The sequence below is a fragment of the Candoia aspera genome, chromosome 1 (genome assembly GCF_035149785.1).
Source record: "Candoia aspera isolate rCanAsp1 chromosome 1, rCanAsp1.hap2, whole genome shotgun sequence".
Classification (NCBI taxonomy): Eukaryota; Metazoa; Chordata; class Lepidosauria; order Squamata; family Boidae; genus Candoia; species Candoia aspera.
In genome coordinates, this window is record NC_086153.1 from 48,794,277 (window position 1) to 48,816,352 (window position 22,076).

General features: G+C 39.2%; 1 protein-coding gene across 1 annotated transcript in view; it reads right to left on the minus strand.

Annotated features, from left to right (window-relative positions):
* Positions 1–22,076, minus strand: part of USH2A (usherin) — a 513,845-nt gene that overhangs the window by 29,852 nt on the left and 461,917 nt on the right. The window contains exons 61-62 of the mRNA XM_063288775.1: positions 4,343–4,570; positions 478–1,994 (exon numbers count right to left, since the gene is read on the minus strand). Of these exons, the coding sequence (XP_063144845.1) occupies positions 478–1,994; positions 4,343–4,570 (1,745 nt within the window). The remainder of the gene's footprint in view (positions 1–477; positions 1,995–4,342; positions 4,571–22,076) is intronic.

Here is a 22,076-nt window from a genome sequence, read left to right on the forward strand (position 1 = left end):
TTCCACAAGACACAAGTTTGCAGACATTCAAACAAAAAAGAAATGCATTCCTTTGAAAAGACTGGATTGTAATTTAAATTCTTATGGTGAGTAAGAATATACTGGAATAATCTCATCTGGGCAGAAAGGAACATAGTACTAAATTTGCTGGAAATATAAAGTGAAGGCAGTATCTAAACCAAAGCTCAGACGAGTACAGTAGCTTTTTAGAATATTGATAAAGATCCTCTTCTAATTGATCAGCTAATGGCATATTCAAAATCCCATTGACAAAGGCTAGCTACAAGAGAAAGAAAAAGTGAATGACTAAGTAAATTTAGTCAACAATCCTTACAATGGATAAACTGATATGCATGTACTTCCCAGCTTTTTTGTGGATGCAGAGAGTTAATCTCATGCCTTGGGCAATTAATTTATGTTCTAAAGCACAAGAATTCCTTTCTCATTTACTCATTACAGCATGCACTTACAACATACCTGTGATAGGGTTTTAGTTCTGTTAAATTGTAAGACCGTCTTCCAAAAGAATCATGAAATGAATCCAGATAAACCATTTTCTTTTGTGATTTAATAGGCTCCCAAAGAATGATTGTATAATTGATTATGTCACCATTGATCTTTGCTGGAGGATCCCAAGTAACTAAAATGGTCTGTGAGGACCACAGATGTAACCTAGGTGAAGACATTCCAGATGGGGCAGAAGGCTTGGTTCTTATCTTGGTTATTGGACTGGTAACACTTCCTTGGCTGTTGTTTGCAGTGACAGTATAGCTGTATTCTACTCCAGCAGTTAACATAAAGTCCTTATAGTGTGTATCTAGACCTGAATAAACCAGCAATCCATTCCTCCTCAGCTCATAAATCTGGATTTTACCATTTGGATTATTGGGAGCTTTCCATGTGATTTCTATTGATTCTGAATCTGTCACTAACCACTTGGGAGGATCTAAGTTAAGAGGTGGGGCTTCCATTGTCCAGGCAGATTGGGATGCACTAACAGTGCAGCCCCCATTGGTACAGGCAACCAATGTGATGTCATATTTAGTGTAAGGTTGTAGATTCAATACTGTCCTGAATAAACTCTTTCCAACATATAGTTCTTTACCATTCAGCTTTAAAATGTACTTTATTATTTCACCATTTTGAATTTGGGGTGGTGACCAAGATACATTAATCTGGGTTGAATGTATACCTTCTAGAGTAGGTGGGCTGACTGCTGCTGGAGCTCCCTCTAATGTCCGTATTCTGGAATGGTCACTAGTGCAGCAGCCTCCCAGAGTACAAGCAGTTATTGCATAATGGTATTCTGTATATGGAATCAAGTCTTCATCAGTATAGTTGAAGGTTGAAGCATCAAAGCTAAAAGGATAGGGAACATCATTTCTTTGGAGCTTATATGACAGCAGAATACCATTGCTTTTTTCTGGGAATGACCATGAAATCCACATTTTGCTGGGATTTTCTGGGATATAAGTTAGCATGGGAGCAGCCAAACCCTCTGGGGCAGCTTGGCTGGTTTTTGCAGCAGACCAAGAGCTATCTGTGTAGCCGGCTGAATTCCAGGCACGTATTTTATATTCGTATGTAGTCCACGGCTGCAAATGCTGAGCATGATATACAAATGCATTACTCCCAGTGTTATATTCTGTGAAAACAATGTTCTCTTCTTCTGTCGTTCTATTTTCCCCTGAAGCATTTTCTTTGGTGTGTCTGTGAATAACTTCATAGCGCATTATTTTTCCATTTGAATTAATTGGCTCAGACCAGCTCAGTTCAATGCTGGTTGCATTCACCAAATGGATTACAGGAGCCATTTGAGATGCAGGGGGGGCTGCATCTGTCCAAATTGGCTGCGGTGAAGAGCGAGTGCAACCAGCTGCCGTACAAGCTTCAAGAATGAGAGTGTAGACGGTGAAGGGCTCAAGACGTCTGAAGAGGAACTGACGAGACAAGCCACTATATTCTAGGTTACCATCATTGAAAATATTGTAAATCTGAAAGGAAAGACAATGTCAATACATTACCAGCAAGACCATTAATAGACTCATCAGGCAACTTTATAAAATGGGTGCAACCCAGCAGGTAGGTACAACAACTTTTCACAGGCTCTATAGGCACCCTGTTCCTTCTGCAATTTGGGTACAGTAAAAATGGGGATTATCAAAGATCCAGCAGACACAATAAAAAGCATGAACAAAGTGTTCAATTTGGTGTATAGCCCCCTACCTAAAGCATCTCTTTTCTTTTGGGCAAAACTTCTACTGTGCTCACTTTTGTGTGTGTGTGTGTGTGTATGTATGTATGTCTGTGTACCTTTGAGTCAGTTTTTCTTATCAATATTTTCAGAAGTGGTTTGTCATTGCCTGCTTCCTAGGGCTGAGAGAGTGACTGGCCCAAAGTCACCCAGCTGGCTTTGTGACCAAGGCAGCACTAGAATTTGGGTTTTTCCATCCCTGGGCCAGCACCTTAATTACTAGACCCACCAGGCTCAAAATACTCACTAGGTACTTCAACGTTATTTTAACACTGAAAACTGAGACTCACTGAGGAAGATCAAGACAGGTATGTATAGATCAAAAGTTAATGGGCTAAGCATTAGATTTGGATTAGGAGATTTTTGAGGATCCTGGAAAGCTCCATGGTTGACCTGTTGGATGAATCACTATCCTGTTGCTTGGAAGAAAGACATGAAAATCTAGATTACCTTATATCTGTGGTACTGAAGGCTCTGAGAAGGATCCACTTAGCTCAGTCCAGTTTATTTAGGGATGGATGGATGGATGGATAGAGGGATTTTTAAATCAAGTCTTGATTTTAAATCAAGAAAAGGGCTGGGGTTGAGGTTTCACATGGCAATTGTAAAGCACTGTGAAAAATATTCTAAGATAAAGCACTAAAAGCAATGTCATATTTACAATAAGCAATTTTTAAAAATATACTTTAAAAGTGTCCCCTTTATTTTAAAGCAAAACATCAATAACCAGTGAAAAGAACCAAATAGTACAATCTCTCCTCTCTGGAAAAGAACTGCAGAGGGGATAAAGAGAAAACACGGCAAAAAGTTTCCTGGAGATTCTTCCCAGAAGAGGACATATGCACAGATGTAAGGCTAACCTATTTTATTATATCATGAGCTCACTTCACTTACTGTATAATAAAGTTGGGTAGTCTTTAAAACGCTACAGATGTCTCTTTTACTCTAAGTGTAATGACTGGATCTTTTTGAAGGGGACAGATGTTAAAGAGTCAAGTCCGTTGCAAGTCAGTTGCAAGTTGTGAGTTCTTCAAAACCTGCCCAATCATGCTGTTCACTATGAGAGGACTGAGATTTTGCTTATTTATTTAGTTATTACATATCATCCCTCCCCAAACCTTAATAGACTCTAGGCAGTTACTTACTTACTTACTTATTTATTTAATTTTTATCCAGCCTTTATTATTTTTATAAATAACTCAAGGTGGTGAACAAACCTAATACTCCTTCCTCCTCCTATTTTCTCCACAACAGCAACCCTGTGAGGTGAGTTGGGCTGAGGGAGAGTGACTGGCCCAGGGTTACCCAGCCGGTTTCCATGCCTAAGGCGGAACTAGAACTCACAGTCTCCTGATTTCTAGCCCAGCACCTCAACCACTAGACCAGACTGGCTCTTGAAATAAGTAAAACAATAATAATAAATAATCCAGAATTACATTAATTCCAAAAATTACAATAATCTTTAAAACTCTTCTTGGTGCTGATGACTCAAGTCAATCCCCAAAGCCTCCCAGAAGAGCCATGTTTTCACCAGTCTTCAGAAGTCCATGAGAGTAGAAGTTACCCTCCCTTTCATAGCAAGTTATTCTACAGGAAAGGAGCTCCCATAAAGAATTCCCACCCTCAGGACTCCTCCACAGCACCTCCAAGTAGGTGGAGACCCTTAGTAGGCCCTCCCTGACCATCCAGATCATGGAGGCAGAACTTATTTGGGAAAGGCAGTCTCTTAGATACCCATGCACAAAGCCATATAGAGCTTTAAAAGTAATGACTGGCACTTCGAATAACACTTGAATTCACCTGCAACCAGCAGTTCCTGTAACAACAGTGTGATATGGCAGTACCACAACTGGCCAGCTGCATTTTGGTTCAGCTGAAATTTCTTGGTAGTCTTCAATGATAGTCTTGTCTAGAGTGAACTATAGCACAGAGTGAACTACAACTGAGAGTAGTCATGAAGGACTACATTAAAGGTTTACAGGATTACAAATTACAGCATTCATAATGTACTAGAGCATTAATGACTTTTACATCATGCATTTCTCAACAATGTTCCTGTTCCACCCTGATTAAATTAGATTCAATTACCTTAATGTTACCATTGGGTTTGGAAGGCTCTGTCCATCTGAGTAACAGAGCCCTGCCATTCTCTTTCTGGTCCACTGTAAAGTTGCTTAGGCCATCTGGGGAAGCTTCCAGAGTGCGCACTGAAGTCCATGGACTGGCAACTTGCCCAGCACTATTGATAGCAACAATATGAATATAGTATGTTGTAAATGGCTTCAAACCAAACAAGTAAGTTTGATGCCTCACTCCCTGTAGGTGAAAGAAACAAAATTGTGATTTGTTGTATGTGATTTGCCTGATGGCCCAACATTTACAAAAATATCTTACACTATCAGCTAGATGTGTAAAAGAGTTTTTGTGAAAGGAGTTTTTACATCAATGACAATGTACTCCCATAACACGTACAGTAGTATTGAATGGATTCCATTAGTGTCTGTAGGTCTTCGGCCAAAAATACACTTCTTTATTATAACAAAAAAGAGAACTTCTCTTCTACTTCAGCACTATTCTGCCCCACCATCCACTCCATCCATTTTTTCTCTTCTCCCATTACCAGTCTATGCATCCTGCTTTTTAAATATGAATTAGTGTATCTTCATCATCAGTAAGAACCTCAATTAAAATGTAAACATGTAAAAGCTGAATAAACATGGTTAAAATATTATAAAACACCATTGGGAGACCTGAAGGATCAGGTTAGGGACAGATCATTGATCATCAACAGATAAAATCAATCTATATGGTTGTTAAGAGTCAACACCAACTTGATGGGATGTCATCAATCAATCGATTATTAAACCAAGTTAAATGACTTGGCTGAAAAGGAAGGTCTCACTTCCTTTTTGGATGGTAGAAAACATGCAGGCTATATGATGCAGTTCCCAAGGAAGCAAGAGAAGGCCCTCTCTTCCATACCCAAGAGATGGGACTCTGGAAGTCCAGGCCAGAAGTGTGCAGTATTTGGATCAAAAGTGAGCAAGGATGCTTTGAATCCTGCATGGGCATCCTCACTGTACCTCTTGGCAGCTCCTTAAAGGAAGTGTGCCTTTTCCTGGGCACACATTGCAACTGTGTAGGCAGGATTTTACAGGATTAAAAATTACGGAAACATTAAAAAAATAGAAAAAAAGCATAAAAAGATCAAAGAAAAAGTGAGAAACAATAAAAGTTAAGAAAATAGAAGAAAAAACAAAGCAAAAAATATCTAAAGAAGCAACATCTGATCTTTTTTGCAGCAGTTACAAACTTAATTATTACCATTTCCACCCTCCCAAGTTATATATCATGGTTCTTTTCTTTCCATAAACAACTCTTTTTAATTAGTACATCCCAAAATCATCAATTCATTTTTGTCCATTTTCAGCAAAAAGTCCATAAAGGGTTCCCAGTCTTTTATAAAAGTAATTATTGTTCCTTCTCTCATCAGGTAAGTCAATTTGGCCATTTCAGCAAGTTCTGCCATCTTCACAATTCATTGTGGGTATTTCTGTATTTTTCCAACTTTGTGCATATAATAGCCTCACTGCAGTTACCATATATGAAACCAATTGTCCATGAGTCTTTTTTAGTTGACTATCCATAAGTCCTAGTAAAACAAACTCCAGTTTCAACTAAAAGTTAAGTTTTAAAATTCTCTGCATCATCATACATATTTGTGTCCAATAGTTTTTCACTTTTTCTCAAGTCCACCATGCATAGTAAAATGTCTTAGCATATTTTCTAGGGTTCTATTTTCTATCTTCCTATCTTTTTCTATACCTAATCTATCCTTTAACTCATAGACTTATGTACTTATGTATTACTCGTATGTCTATATTGATTATGTGCCATCAAGTTTGTGTCGACTCTTAGCAACCACATAGGTTTTCTCCATGATGATCCATCCCTAACCTTGTCCATCAGGTCTTCCAATGGTCACCCATTGCCACTGTCATTGAGTCCATCCATCTTGCTGCTGGTCATCCTCTTCTCTTTCCTTCCATCTTTCCCAGCATTACAGCCTTCTCCAGAGAGTTAGATCTTTGCAAAATGTGTCTGAAATAGAATTGGGAGGCCCTCCAGCCAGTCACCCATGCCATAGTCATCTCCTGTATAGACTATTGCAATGCACTTTACATGAGGCTACCCTTGAAGAGAATCCAGAAGATACAGCTGGCTCAAAATGCAGCTGCATAAGCAATCTTGGATGCCCTGAGGATGGCACATGTAACATCTTTGCTGCAGGAGCTGCATTGGGTGCCAGATTGCTTCCAAGTCCAATCCAAGGTGTTGGTTATCACCTTTAAAGCCCTACATGGCATGGGTCCAGGCTACCTGAGGGACCATCTCATCCCCATTACATCAACCCATCCCACCTGGTCAGGCAGAGAAGACACATTACAGACCTCATCCATAAAAGAATGACATTTGATGGGGCCCAGAAAGTGAGCATTCTCTGCCATTGCCCACACCCTATGGAACCTTTTCCCCCCAGAGGTGAGGCAGGCCATGACTCTCCTGGCCTTCCAGAAAGGAGTGAAGACCTGGATCTGCCAGCTCATGTGGGGAGAAGCAACCAATCCTGTGGGTGGTTAGCACTATGAAGATGCTCCCATAAATGAAGATCTTTTAACACTTCCATCTTGGATTGTATTTTTACCTAAGAATATTGTTTTTATTTTATTTTAATGATTATTTATTCTTGTTTTTTATTGTAAACTGCCCAGAGTCACTGTCTGAGTGAGATGTGTGGTGACTAAATTTGAAGAATGAATGAATGAATGAATGAATGAATGAATGAATAAATTTGAGCCTGGTCATTTGTGTCTCAAGCAAGAACTCTGGTTGATTTGTTTGATGATCCATTGCTTTGTTTTCTTAGCTATCCACAGTATTCTCAAGACTCATCCTCAACACTAAAGTTTAGAAGTGTCAATGCTCTTTCTATCCTGCTTCTTCAGAGTCCAGCTTTTGCTTCCATAGAGTGGCACAGGAAATACCACTGCTTGCATGACTCTGATCTTCGTAGGTATAGGCACATCATGGCATCTGAACATCTTTTCCAAGGCCTTCATGGCTGCTGTCCCGAATGCTAGTCTGCAACATATTTTTTGACTGCTTGTTCCTTTACTGTGATGGTTGACCCTAAAAGGCAGAAGCTATCATCCACCACTCTGATATCTTTGTAGTCAATTCTAAGGCTGGTTGTTGTACCTGTTGTCCTTAGTTTGGTCTTCTTTAAACATAAAGAAGAAGAATAAATGCTTCCCTTACTTGATGTTTCATGGATTAACTGCATAGCCCAGCCAGTGAGCTACTTATGCTGCTTTTAATATTTTTGTGTTGTTTTTAATTATGGCAGTGGTTGCATATTTGCATGTGCCTGTATACTGTACTTATGAGTGTGTGTGTTTGTGTGAGTGAGTGTGTGTGTGTGTGTGTGTGTGTGAGAGAGAGAGAGAGTGAGAGTATATGTGAATACATGCCTGGTATTGGATGATCATTCTGAGAGAGGAAACTGTTTCCACAAAAAAGTGATAAAACATGAAATAAATATTGACTTGATTCAAGCTTTTTACAACAGTGGCAACCCATTGTTCTTTAACTCTGTGCCTGATTCTGGCCAGTACTCATTTATATTGCAAGAAAAAATCTCAGCTCTTTCATATTTTGCACTTTGAATTCTTTATACACATTTTACTTTGATGGTGAGTAGATACATCCCCTTACAGTTCATTAAAAAAAAAGACTCAATTTCTTGGTTTTGGTTAAGTAGCTAAAAGCCACAATTCCAAGCTTCTAAATATTTAAGTATCTGTTAACTGACAAGATGAAAAAATAATCCTTTTTTTTTTGCAGAAAAATAATCATTTCTTTTAAAAATATATTAAAAGTTAGATGATAAATATTTAAATAGTTATTTACCCACAACAATGAGCTTTCATTTTAGATAAATATAGTACAGCATTTGAATGTCTGTTCTGAATATTAAAACTCAAAACCACTGAAAATCTACTTTTCAATGACAATTATTCTTTACCTCCCCACACATACACTGAAGAGGGCAAACCCCAGTGAGAATAATAATGATGAATGCAAGGGGGTGGGGTGGGTAAATAGGAATTATTGCTATGCCTTTATTGCAAAGATGAGTAAAAATTCCTAAGCTATAAGATCTAAATTTGTATAAAGGACTCTATTAATCAGATATGCAGGTCAATGGACTTCTGTTTAAATTCATCCTTACATACATCTATTCAAATTCCTACTGAGTTCAGTAGAGGTTACAGAAAATTATGTTTTACTGCAGTCCTAGAATGCTTCCAGGAAAGACCTTTCTGGTGAGATTTACAGATATATTTTTTTTTAATTTGGGGAGAGGGGAGACATAGGATCCCAAAACTGCTCCATCAAAGATCTAGGGACAAGGCTGAAATCCTTTTATTATTGCTCAATTTATTTTTAAATAATTTGGCTATTTTTTTTCCAAAATTCACTATACTGAAAATTGTGGAAAAGTTGTTGTTCTTCTTGTTGTTGTTAAAAACCAGGAAGTTGAAATTAAAATCTAAACCATCTTGTTTTCTCCAAGTGCTGCCTTCCCTTCTCCCTTTGCAGAAACAATACTGAAGCCACCTCTGATTTCCAGTGAAGGGGAAAAAATGGAAATGCTGCAGGTTCCAAGCCTGGAGTCTAAAAACAGTGAACAGAAAATCCAAGAGGCAAGTTTGAAATTAATTAGCAAAAGCAAGCTAGAAAATCTCCAGCTAGGTTATAAAACTGACCAAGAAAAACAATGGTTTGAAAGTCCCATTGTGACTGTATCTACTCAGAATGTTGAAATCTATTTAGCTTGTAATGAATACATTACAAATATATATTCGGTGCCTTCGAGTCAGTGTTGACTCCTGGTGACTGGTGAAAAGCAGGTGAAAAGCAGAAGCAAAAACAAACAAACAAAAAATCTACCATAAAAACAATAAAAGTACAGAACTCAAATTCATTGGGAAGCCTGGAATAGTCCCTGCAGTTTTCTTGGCAAGATTTTCTGAGGTGGTTTGCCCTTGCCTGCTTCCTAGGGCTGAGAGAGAGTGACTGGTCCAAGGTCACCCAGCTGGCTTTGTGCCTAAGGCGGGACTAGAACTCACAGGCTCCTGGTTTCTAGCCTGGTGCCTTAACCACCACACCAAACTGGTGTAATGTAAGTAGATTGTTTGTGTTTGTGTGTGTGTGTGTGTGTGTGTGTGTGTGTGTGTGTGTGTGTGTGTATTATATGTGTTTAGGTGTACAATACTCCTGGGATATGCCCATTTCAAAATGTTAGGAGCAGAGGGTGTGGCAAGATCACTTTGCACTTTAGTATTTCACATTCACTGTGATGCTGGATGATGATGATGATGATGATTGCTATTACTATTCATTTTGTATATTACATTTCCCCTTGTCAGCCTTGCAAGGTAGTCCAAAGAAGAAGCACATCCAGGAGGATTAGCTCTAACTTTAATGTAAGGTTACATTACTGTAATGGAATCTTGGAAGTGTAAAAGTACCCTTCTCCCCACTCGCCTTTGCATTCCAAGAAACTAGGGAGGGTCCCTTCTGAGATTTTTGCCACACCCCTATCCCTCCTGTGAACTCAACTGCCTCTTATCTGACCATTATCTAGTCTGCTGCTCTTCCTCCTGTCTCCCAAAGTGATTCCCACATACCATTACACTCCATGAGGAAAAGCAGAAGCAAAAACAAACAAACAAAAAATCTACCATAAAAACAATAAAAGTACAGAACTCAAATTCATTGGGAAGCCTGTCTGTTCCTGGAGAAGTTATTGTCCAGCAACTGTTGGGATAAACAAGCTTGTCTTCAGGTGATATTTGAAGCTAGGCTGTTTGAGGGCCAGGCATGCAGTACTTCACCAAGTTCTATATGCTTCCTTGCCCCCTTGAAAAGGATTCAGACTAAGTACCTTAGGACAAAGTCCAAGTCCCATATTGCATCTCAAATGTGATATTAGTATATGTCGTGATTGAATCCTGTGCCTAGATACAAATTTTCACATACTGAACTAAACTGTTCTTCTCCTTGACAGGTATAACTCCCCAGATCCTTTCTGAAAGTTTTGTTTCCTCTTGGGCCAAGGCAATACATAAAAAACCAGAACTCTTGGGTTTTTCCTGAATACAAGTATACATGCTAGTGCATAAGTTTACTGTAGAGGCAATCAAGCAATGCTTTAAGGACATACATAGCCAATCAGATCTGATGTCCCTCCCTAAAGACACATTTCTAAGTAACTTTTGCACCCCTTTCAGACTTGCAAGATATCTAACCAAATTACTGTTCCCAGACTAAGGAGGGCCTTAATCTTGGCACAGTCCAGTGTGCTTCCATCAGCAGTTTTAGAGGGAATATACAAGGATATCCCATTCCAGACTATGTTCATGTGGAGAAGGAGCCATTGGAACCACCAAACATGTCTTACTACACTTTTTGTTTTATGTTGACACTTGCTATGAGCGGTTAACCCCATATTTAACTAAATTCTCTGCTCATTCTGATCAGTTTTATTTACATCTCTTACATTTGGACTCAGATGACTCTATTTCTTTAAATGTGGCCCAATTTTGTCATATAAGATGTAAGATGAGCAGTAGAACCCATTGCACCAATCTAATTGGTGGCTATTAGGGGAGGGATTACTGAGGTTAGGATATGCTCTGGGAAGGATTATACTGTACTTAGCAAACTAGCTGAAGATGGACACAGGCTGCTCTCTAACTTTCCTCTAGCAATATGCTGCTTTTTCTCTGGAAGCTCAAGGTGGTAGACATATGAATCTCCTCTTATTTTGCTCTCACAGTAAATCTGTGATACAGCCTGAAATACTTGCATCTTCAAACTGTATGCAGTCTACTATGTTCTCTCCACAGAATTCACGAGGTCCCCTGAAGCAGGACAGTGAATAGAACATGTGGAGATCCCTGGAGCAGGCAAGCAGAGTGAGTAGAGTGGTAGACTGTTAGTAGACTGTGAGTAGAATGGTAGACAGTAGGCGGTTGCAGGTTCTCTGATACTGGCAGGAACATCTGGCCAATGAGATTTATCATCTCGTGAAAGTCTCTGCCTAGCAGCACCTCTCCAAGACGGCAAGGCTAGCATTTTGGCATCATTCATTTCCTCAGCTTTCAGCTTCTTTACTGTGGCCATACACACACTATAACTTGTCCACTCTTGTTGCATGTCTCTGTTGGTCCAGCAAGCACATTGCAATTGGGGAGTACAGTTCAGCTCTCAGCTTAGGGGCTCAAGACCAACCAGTTCAATACACTCACTTGCTTCCCACTTCAAAATTCTGTGATTAGAGATTGATGAAGACTGAATGGATGCCAAGCTAATGCTCACAGATGCTGGCCTAAACATTTCCTACTTTCTGAGAATGATGCTGGCTAAAATGCCCCTTGTTCTGTGCCAGCCTCCTTCTCTGTGGCTTGCCTCTCTCTGTCCATTGTATCTCACTACACCAGCCTGTTTCTGCTGTCTCTGCTAATGCAGAGCATTTGCAACTTCTTGTCCTCACTTAACAATGGCAATTGGGACAAGAAGTTCTGTCACTAAGAAACAAAGTTGTAAAGCACAACATCATGTGACTGCACCACTTAGCGATGGAAATTCTGGCACTTCCAGTTGCTGTTGTTAAACAAATCACCACAGGTTGTTAAGTGAGGATGTCATGTGGTCACCATTTGCGACCTCCTGCCAGCTTCCCCATGTCTTTGTTTGTAGGAATCTGGCAAAGAAGGTTGCAAATGGTGATCACATGACTGTGGGACACTGAGATGTCATAATTTTCAGCTGGACACCAAGGCCTAGATCACAATCACATGGCCACAGGGCACTGCAACCAAAGTAAGTACAAGGATCAGTTATAAATTCCACTTGTTCAGCACCATTGTAAGTTTGAACGGTTGCTGAACAAGTGGTCAAGGACGACCTGTGTCCCTAAGGTGCAGTTCTGTACCCTGGCAGTGATGACAGGGGCCTTCAAGGAAACCAAACTTGTCAACAGCTATGCCAACCCTGCTGGCACCTCCCAAAGCACAGTGATCAGAGGCACCAAGCACCACCTTTACCCAACATGGTCAAGACTGTGATCTTTAGTGCCATGCCAAGCTGGGCCTCCCAGAATGAGTGAAAAATAAGGGCTAAAAAATAAACCCTTTCAAAAGTGTTTAACAAGTAACAGGATATCTTCTGTGTTATTTCAGCACAACTTAGGCTCCTTGCTAGACATTCTGGAGGCTGCTATCCTGTCCTTCCCTCTTCTCTCCTATCTTTGCATCAAAATACAAAATACAAAAATGTATTGCAGCAAAATCTTTGAGCATCTCCAAATAGTACTTGGCAGGGTCTATGGCTTCTAAGGAATCTCTCAGACCTGCTGTGTCCATCCCATTGTGCCAAAACTGAAATAACTATCATCATTTTGGTGCTTCCTCATCGTAGCTTATGGACATTTTGTTTAAAAAAATCTTATCCTGAAGTGGCTCAGATCAAACTGTTTGCCCTTGAATTGCAAGCTCAAATTGAATCATTCCTTTTTTCAAATCTTGAAGATGATTCAAATTAGAGGTGATTTGCACAGGCTGTATAAGCAATGGCAGTCATAGCATGATCCCCAGTAATAGAGACTGCTAGTAACTATAGATACATAAAACAGAATGCGAAAATATTACAGGGTTATCACATTTTCTTTCTGACAGGGGACAAAGTTTTGATATTCTCAAAACCCCTTGTGATCAGTTGAAAACTCAAAGCTCTGGACAGATTAATGTCCATAGAAATTACCTCAGGCCCGCATGCACACACAAACACGCATGCACGCACGCACGCTAGCTGTTTGGGGACATTTAGCTATATCTTTTCTCATAAAAAGCACGGGAAGCATGTGTGCTATAAAGAAAAACATATGCATATTGTCAATAGTAGCACCTGTTCAATTACAGTTTATTTCAGTATGGAGAATCCCTTTTAGCCCCCTAGATGGCAATACTATCAAACAGTTTTTATACCATGAGTACTTAATGATTAACAACCAGCGTTCAGTCATCCAACATACTCAAGGCAGCCATTAAAAAAATAACAAAAATGATTTCATTATAGATTCTTTTAATAAACATTTATGGCTTAGATCCTTGAAAGTGGAAGTATTCAAACTGCCGTAGCCGAAGGGAACTTGTAGAACCCAATGCAAAATTATGGACTGTGGGTTAAAATACAGAGTTCAAATTGAAGTTCATGCTTGGCATAACAATCTGGCATCAGAAATTATGCTGGCACAAAACACTATTAAAATTAGCTTTACAATTGGATGCAGACTATATTAACAGTGTTTTACGAAGAGAGTTATCTATTAGGCTTCAGCAACTGAACTTTTAAAAGCCTACAATTTACATTTTAAGATTTGGTGGGGGAAATGGGGTGTGCACATGAAGTTAAATGATTGTTTCTGATCAAAAATTAAGAGCTTTGGTTATAGACAACAGAAAAGTATATACAGTATAAAGCTCATGGTTCATTGTGTGTATTTATGCATGTATGCATGTGAATATGTGCTTATGAAATAAACATGTAATAAACATAAAGAGGTTAATTTTAGAGAATGAACAATTGCCATTCTTGCTACAATAATTTAGAGAATATCTACATAAATTCAAGATTGCCTGGAAAAAAATCCTTGTTGACTCTACTGGAGAGGTACAAAAGCTTCAGAGGAGCTTAAACAGAATGCAAGATGCCATCAATCAGCTAATTATGCTTCTTCAAATTTCTGTAAGATGCTGAGCATCATTTGTGAATCAAAGCTGGGATATACAGTAAATCCAGTAAATAATTAAACTACACAGTACATTAAACTTATGAGCACAATTAATACTTCATTATATTTATTTAAAGAATACAGGCTGTGGGGTGGGGTGGAGTGGGGGGCAAATTAGGAAGAGGACCACAGTACACAGAGGTCTTTTAGCCCTCATTTTGAAGTACTGGTGAGAACTGTCCCCTTGAACTGTAATTTTTCATGACAGGGAAGTTGCCATTACTGCCAAAAACATCTGTAAGGAAAAGCAAAGAGAAAAAGAATTGAACTCTTTTGTGAAGCAACTTGAGTCTAAGGCTCTTTGGGGAGCCATCTTCAGCCATCCTTTGAATTATTGGACTAGGAAAACTGAAGACCAGCAGAAGCAGAGAAACAGTGAGGAACTCACGTATCTCTGAACTGAAAAGGATGAGGGAAGACCAAAGCAGAAGGCTGCCATCTGAAAGATCTCAGAGTGCCTTCAAAAAAGCTCTCTGTGAGGAGAACCACTTCTCATTGTTCCTGACCAAAGCAGAGTGGTGACGTGAAGGCACTCTGGGAACATTCTGGCTGAAATCCTCTGTGGACTTGACCTGTTTTATCTACAAACAGCAGCTCTGTGTACCATATTCCCTGAATCCCTCAGCTCTTGGTGCTATTTTGAAAACATGCACATTAAATGCAATTATACATTTAGTCCAGCCTGAATATAGTTATACGTTTTCTTCAGTATGTTGCTGCTACTGTTTTACATTTAATCCTGACCTACTAACAGCTAGGCTGTGTCCTTTTCTGATTTCTCATTCTAGTCAGCTGCTTGCCTGTATACTCTCTGAACTGCATGATGTTCTTTGTTCTCCTTGCAAAACTTATCTCAGATTTTAATTCTCACTGGCTTGTCACACAGTACATCTTTGGACTCCTAATTTTTATTTCCAATGACCATGATTAGAGCTTGCAGATAACTCGTTAATTATGATGACGACAACTATGCAGCAATTATTTCTTATGGTCAAATGTATCAACTGTGCTGAGCATAGTTTGTGTTTCATCTCCTATCTACAGCATATGGATTTTCATTCATGCTAGGAACAGGCAACTTCCTGTTCTCATTGGGTTCTGGACTATAAACAGCCCTCTAGAGCTTTGGTGAAGCCTGTAATGGGTATCTGCCAGCCCTGTTTCTTGCCCATTTGCTCAGCCCTTCCTGACTTTGGTACTGAAAGGGTTCTCTGGTTCAAAGGACTTTAAGGCTTCTACATATGAATGAGCTCTATGGTAATTGGGCCTTTCAAGAATGAGGCCCTTCAGGATGCTCTGATGTCCATGTGGTCTCTAAACATTTTAGGGATAGTAATCTCTAAAATGGATTTAGGGAGAGCCAGTCTGGTGTAATGGTTAAGACGTCAGGCTAGAAACTGGGAGACCGTGAGTTCTAGTCCCGCCTTGGGCATGAAGCCAGCTGGGTGACTTTGGGCCAGTCACTCTCTCTCAGCCCTAGGAAGGAAGCAATAGCAAACCACTTCTGAAAAAACAGCATGGATGCCACCAGGAGTCAGCTGAACGCAAGGAGGTGTTTACAGTAGCATTTTATTTATATTGGCTTTTTTTGGTGCCTCCTTCCCCCACCAGATATATTTCCTATCTTGTAAGCCCTAAAGGGAGAGTCTTCATATAGGTTGAACCAAACAAGACAACCAAAAATGATTTCTTTGTCTTTAAATAATTATATTTATACTCTGAGTAGATCTTTTACATCCCAATTCTGAGAAAGGTTTCTGCAGGCACATTCCACTGTGGATAGACCTACTCCATAAACAGCATTTCCAAAATATGGAGAGTTTCAGCCACATTTTTTCACTAGATCCAGTGTCAGTTTTTTCCAGGTAAGCATGTATATGTTTGCAGCTTTCCCACAGAGAATTGAACACTTTCAGCTCACTCCCTTTCCCCCTAAGCTAATTCAAAACTATCTATGGAAGCATTTTTTCTCTCTAATAGAATGTTTGGATAAATTGCTATTTGCACAATGCCAATCTAGATGTGCCTAGTAAGATTTGAATCCAATAAAGCTTATTTCCAGTAAGAGGGTAGTGGGACTGCAGCCTTCTTCAATATAATTACATACCACAAACAGAACCAGGCAATATTGACTGCATTATTATTAATATTATTATTATTATAAAATTAAATGTACATGCTGCCCAACTCCTAACTACTCTGGGTGGCGTTTGCAACAACTTCTGAAAAAAGAAAAAAACCATTCAGCTTCTCCTCCTGTCTCCTTTTTTACCACTGACTTATATATAAACCAAATGGTCTGGGGTTTTATTTTTATTTATTTATTTATTTATTTTTCAAATTTCTATCACCGCCCATCTCTCCCGACAAGGAGACTCTGGGCAGTTTACAATAAGATCAAAATTTAAACATATAAATTACAATATAAATAGGTCAATAAAAAGATAAAATAGATATAAAATATAAAATCCAAGTGGCTTAGATCTTATTTATTGGGGAGAGATCTAAGATACTAGCCACCCCCAAGATGAACTGAATCTCTTTTCCTAGAGATTGTTCTCCTGGGTTTTGGGGGGTCCTCTTCTTTTTACCCAGTGCTCACTAGTTCTTATAGCAAAGCTAAAAATGCATGATGCAATAAGGGTTTTTGTTTATCAGCCAGCTGGTTGCAGAGCCTGACACTGATTTGGGCTGAGAGAGACTGATTGGCCCAACGTCACCCAGTTGCCTTCCATGCCTAAGGGAGGACTACATCTTGGGTCTCCCTGCTTCTGGTCCAGTGCCTTAACCACTATACCAATGTTTCTCAACCTCAGCAACTTTAAGGTGTGTGAATTTCAACTCCAGAATCCCCCAGCCAGTATCTTAAAGTTGCTGAGGTTGAGGAACATAGCACTATACCATACTGGCTTTCTCTCTCTCTCTCTCTCTCTCTCTATATATATATATATATATATATACACACACACATCAGAGGGGGAAAAAAGCGTTAAAATTTGCATTTCATGTTGAAAACATCCAAACTTTTACCAAAGATAGCTAGTTTCACTCAGAAATCGCTCTGCTCTGCTCCTAGCCACTACTCAAGCAAATAATAAATTCCTGAGGAGCTATATACAAACAAAATAGTTCGCTCTAAACTCCAGGTGGGAAGCATTTGGCTTAAGGGTTAATTTGCCACTTTTACTATTGTCACATTGCCCTTGCTCTTAATCAACTGCAAAAAGATCACACTTCCTGTAATGGGAAGAAGATAAATCCTCTGTTAATAGAATAGGCATCAAATCAGCATCTCCAGAAAGCCGGGGGTGGGGAGGTAATTGGAGTCTGCATGAAGCTGTTCAAAATCAGTTCATTGATTTCAGCTCTTTGGAGGACAAGATCTTCCTGGAGAAGAGTGTTGCTATGGGCCTGCACTTTGAAAAACACGGTGGTCTCAGGAAACATGTGACAATTGGAAGTATAAGAGTATCAGCGCTCTGATCTCCCTTCCCCTCCTGCTAGTTAGATGCAAGAATGCTTTTGCATTGCCCTATTATTTAATGTTGAGAGTTGCTTACATTCTTCTTTTCCATTTCACGCACACACAATACATTTAACAGACCAATTATTTTAAATATTGACTTAGGAAAAAAACATTCCTTCCATCTACTCCATTTTCTTGTACTCAAATATATCCTTATCATTGTGAACAATCCAAGGCCCTTTTTTTAAATTTGGATAAGGGATATCAAAAAAGTCCCCAAACTAAATCCCACTCTACTAATGGATAAAATATCCATTTTCAGCTAATACTTATAAATGTAGTTCTTGTTTAGTAACTGCAATTGGTTCCAGTGACTCAGTTGTTAAGCAAAGCGGTCACTAAGTGAAAATCACATGACCGCAACTGTGCTTACGATTTTACGTCAGCTTTCCTTTGCTTTACAGTCAGAAAGATATGACCCCAAACAGCTGAGTGAGCCCAAATGGTGGGGAAGGTTTCCAGAAATCGACTAACAAGGAAGCTGGATAAAAGGGCATAACTTACAGCCCTTTTTGCCCACTCCCCTGCCCTTTGAATGCTCCCCCCCCCCCGATGCTGGGATAATTAGCAAGAAGAGAATTGATGTTTGCATATACATTTATTGTAAATATGTATTTCTCTCTCCATCCTCCCCACCGCTACCATGTGGCCACAAACATAATGTGAGACAGAGACTAAATCCTTCGCATGATCCCATTTTAAAGAATAACAATTGAAACCAGTCTTATAAAGTGTAAGATGCCCAATATGCCATAACATATCACAAACAATGGCATAAAACATTGGGTATAATTCCAAAATATATAAACCTAACATAAATAAGGGTGCTAGATCAAAATCTAGACCAAACAATTGCTGAGAAATGAGTTTTATACAGTATTTACAGCATTCCAGATGTTTTTATACAAATATTTACAGACCACCTACTTTAGACTCAAGATGACATAAAATAAAAATAGTCTGTTTTTTTCTTGATTCCATCCTAAACTAATCCACTAGGCAGCCCAAGTACCATTAGCAACCAAATGTTTGGTGGAACAAAAATGTTTTCAAGGCTTCCTGGAGGCCAAGTGGTTGGAGGCATTCCTTATCTCCGAGGGCAAAGTATTCCAAAGGAGCCACTGAGAAGACACATTTTGAGCTCCTGCCTTTGTCACTTCACATGGAGTGGGAACCCACAGCATTTCTTTTCTTAAAGATCACACTTAAGTGCCTCCTAAGTTCCACTCCACTTGAATAGAATCTGATGAGATAGCCAGGACAATGTCTTGTGAGATCTGGAATTAATCTGAACTTCCTGATATTGAATATGTCAGTAGGATCATCTATGGTATCAGTTTTTCCACCTTTAAGGTTGATTCCTACCCCATGTGACTCATCCATGAAGCTGGGAGGAATGTATATGGACTTGGATGCAGGAGGTATCATGTCCTTCTCGGTCCTGTTAGACCAGTTAGCAAACTTTGATACCATTAAATCTAGTACCCTACTGGACCATGTGTTAGGGTTGGGACCTGGAGGCTCTGATCTATAGTGGTATTACTCTTTCCTGATTAAATGGTTCCAGTTGGTGTGCCTGTGGCAAGAGCAGCTGTGCCCATGGTTGTCTCCCCTATGCTATTTAAACTATTAAGTTATTGAAGCTGCTGGAGGAGGTCATCTATCAGTTTGTGGTGCAGCATTATCACTCTGCTGATGATACCCAGTTGCATACCACTTCCCCAGGCCAGACCAGGAATGAAGTCCTGGCCAGATGCTTGGAGGCTTTAGGGGATTTTGATGGGTGAAAACAAGCTCAGGTTAAACCCCTATAAAATGGAGTTACTCTTTGTTATAAACCTGGCTATAGTCTAGCCCTTGAGAGAGTTGCATTCCTTCTTATGGAGCAGGTCTGTGACTTTGGGGACCTGGACCTCTGGGGGTTTTGCACAAACTAGGGACCCTTTTGAACTGAGCTGCTGTGGCAATAGTGACCATTGCCCTATCCTCTCTTGTATAGACTGCTGTAATATACTCTTCATGGGGCTGCTTCTGAAAATGACTCAGAAGCTTCAACTAGTCCAAAATGCAGTGATTAAACTGCTAAATTTGGGTAGCAAAATTTGCAGCACTACATGCAGCAATCACTGCATTGGTTCCTGATTTGCTTCCAGGTCTAATGAATTACAAAGATCGCTAATTTTTTCATCAATATATCACTAGTCAGAGAATTATATAATAAAAATCTCACCCTGGTTGGCACTTAAAAAAGAAAAGAGAACAAGAAGACAGGTTAATGTGGTCCTTAAAGCAACAGAACCAGTTTTAGGTTTGTGCAGAAAAATGTTGGGCTGCTCTAATGAATAGCAGAAAGGACCTATGTTGCATGAGTTCTGAAGCACTTTTCCCCAGTAATATGGGAAATATGCCCAGACTTTTTTTTTCTTTGAGTCAATCTTGAATCCTGATGACTGCCTGGACTAGCCCCTGAAGTTTTCTTGGCAAGATTTTTGGAAGTGGTTTGCCATTGCCTTCTCCCTAGGGCTGAGCTAGAAAGTTTATTGAATACAGACTGTCTGTGACGTGCTTTATAAAGAAAAAACTGTAACATTTAATTAATTCTTTAATTAAATTACCTGTTTGTTAAAAGGAAAGAGAAAATACAGAAATGTGTCCAGCAGGAATGATTGTAAAGCATATTACTGAGGGCATAAAACAAAAATTAAATATTAAAAGGCAAGGCAAGATAAAATTGATGTAATTCAGGAGTGGTTTAAATTTAAGAAACAATTTTAATTTCCTTTCTTAGGCACTGAAGCCAAGAACACCCCAAATGTAAAAGAGGCATTGTCAAAACTACTCGTTTAAAAAATCCTGACAAGTTTGTACGTCCCTCTGTGATTGCCTATCACTACTTGAAATGCCTTAAAGGTAGAAAATGGGTCAAAAGATTGAAATGGATCAAAAATTAGCATTGATTTGTGGTTGTCAATAATGTTCTATGTAGGTAGGCTCCCTGCACAAATGTTTAAACTGCACAAAGCTACACAAACTCGTCATCTTTGAATCTATTGATCTGGTGATCCAGCAGCTTCTACAACTGTCACTCTGGACTTCTTGTTCTCACTGGTTCTCATATGCCACATTGTTTTATTTCTGGAGCTGGAAAAAACTTTAGCTGCTTTGGGAGAGGGCTAATTTATCAGGAATAATAATTTCTGAAACCTGAAATTATTATTTAATATAGCTACAAATATAAAAAGCGCAGATGGCAGGAACTATTATGACAGAAGCATTTCCACTCAGGAAAGTGACCAAGAAAATGGAATGCTTCTTTGAAGATGGAATATCACAGACGAGGATGCTTATATTCACAAAAACTACTGTTTTTATTCCTATGCAGGTGTGAAAAATGGATCAATACTTTAATTAATGAAACTTACATGACTGAGATTTTTTTTTTAATCCAGTTAATAGTTCTAGCCATGATCCTTTTGCCATATGGCTATATGGTTCCTTAACAATGTAAAGCTACTGATTTCTGTAAACAATGAAGAGAATTAAAATCCAATCTGAGAAAGACATCTGTAACAGTAACCCTTCCCCGTTTGTACTTAGGAGCACACAGAACAAAACCCTTATGCATTCTGGGGAGCATAGGGAGGGGAACCATATGTAGCTTATTGGGAACAAATGAAGGGGCATACAGGAGTACCCCTTAATAGATGCACTCTGCATCAGTTAAAAGCAACTAGGCTGGTATTTGATCACAGCCTAAAAATAGACGTTACTTAATGTGACTGTAAATTGTTTTCTTTCTTGACACCCCTTGACAGCTAGGGATTTGCAGCGGTCCCAACAAGAGTGTGAACTGCCTGCTTTGACTTGAAAACAAAGCCCCATAAAAGAGCAGCATTTTACAAGTTAGCACTTGGCATTCAGTTGGTTTTGCAGAGAGTAGGAGGCTTTTAAATGATCAACTCCTTCACTGCAGTTTTGTAGGCTAAATATGACAGAAACCTTTTCTTTGATGCCAGTGTTGGTCTGCTTCACTGCGCTATTAGAATTAACTACTGTATGTTTTGTTTTTCTTTGGGAATATGTGTGTGTGTGTGTGTGTGTGAGAGAGAGAAGTATGTGAGATATACATATATGTGATATATATATATATAATGTTCTATGTAGGTAGAAAACCATTTCCTCCAAAGACATCTTTTACATGTTGTTGTTTAAACAAAAAACAAAAAACCACCAACACACTTCACTCAGGAAACAGCAGTGGGATTTTGCCCTTACTAATTCACATTAACCATGCACTTCAAAACATGGATCTCATCTTGAAACATCACAGAAACAAAACAAGACAAGGTATCTCTAGAGATAGAGAGAATATGAAG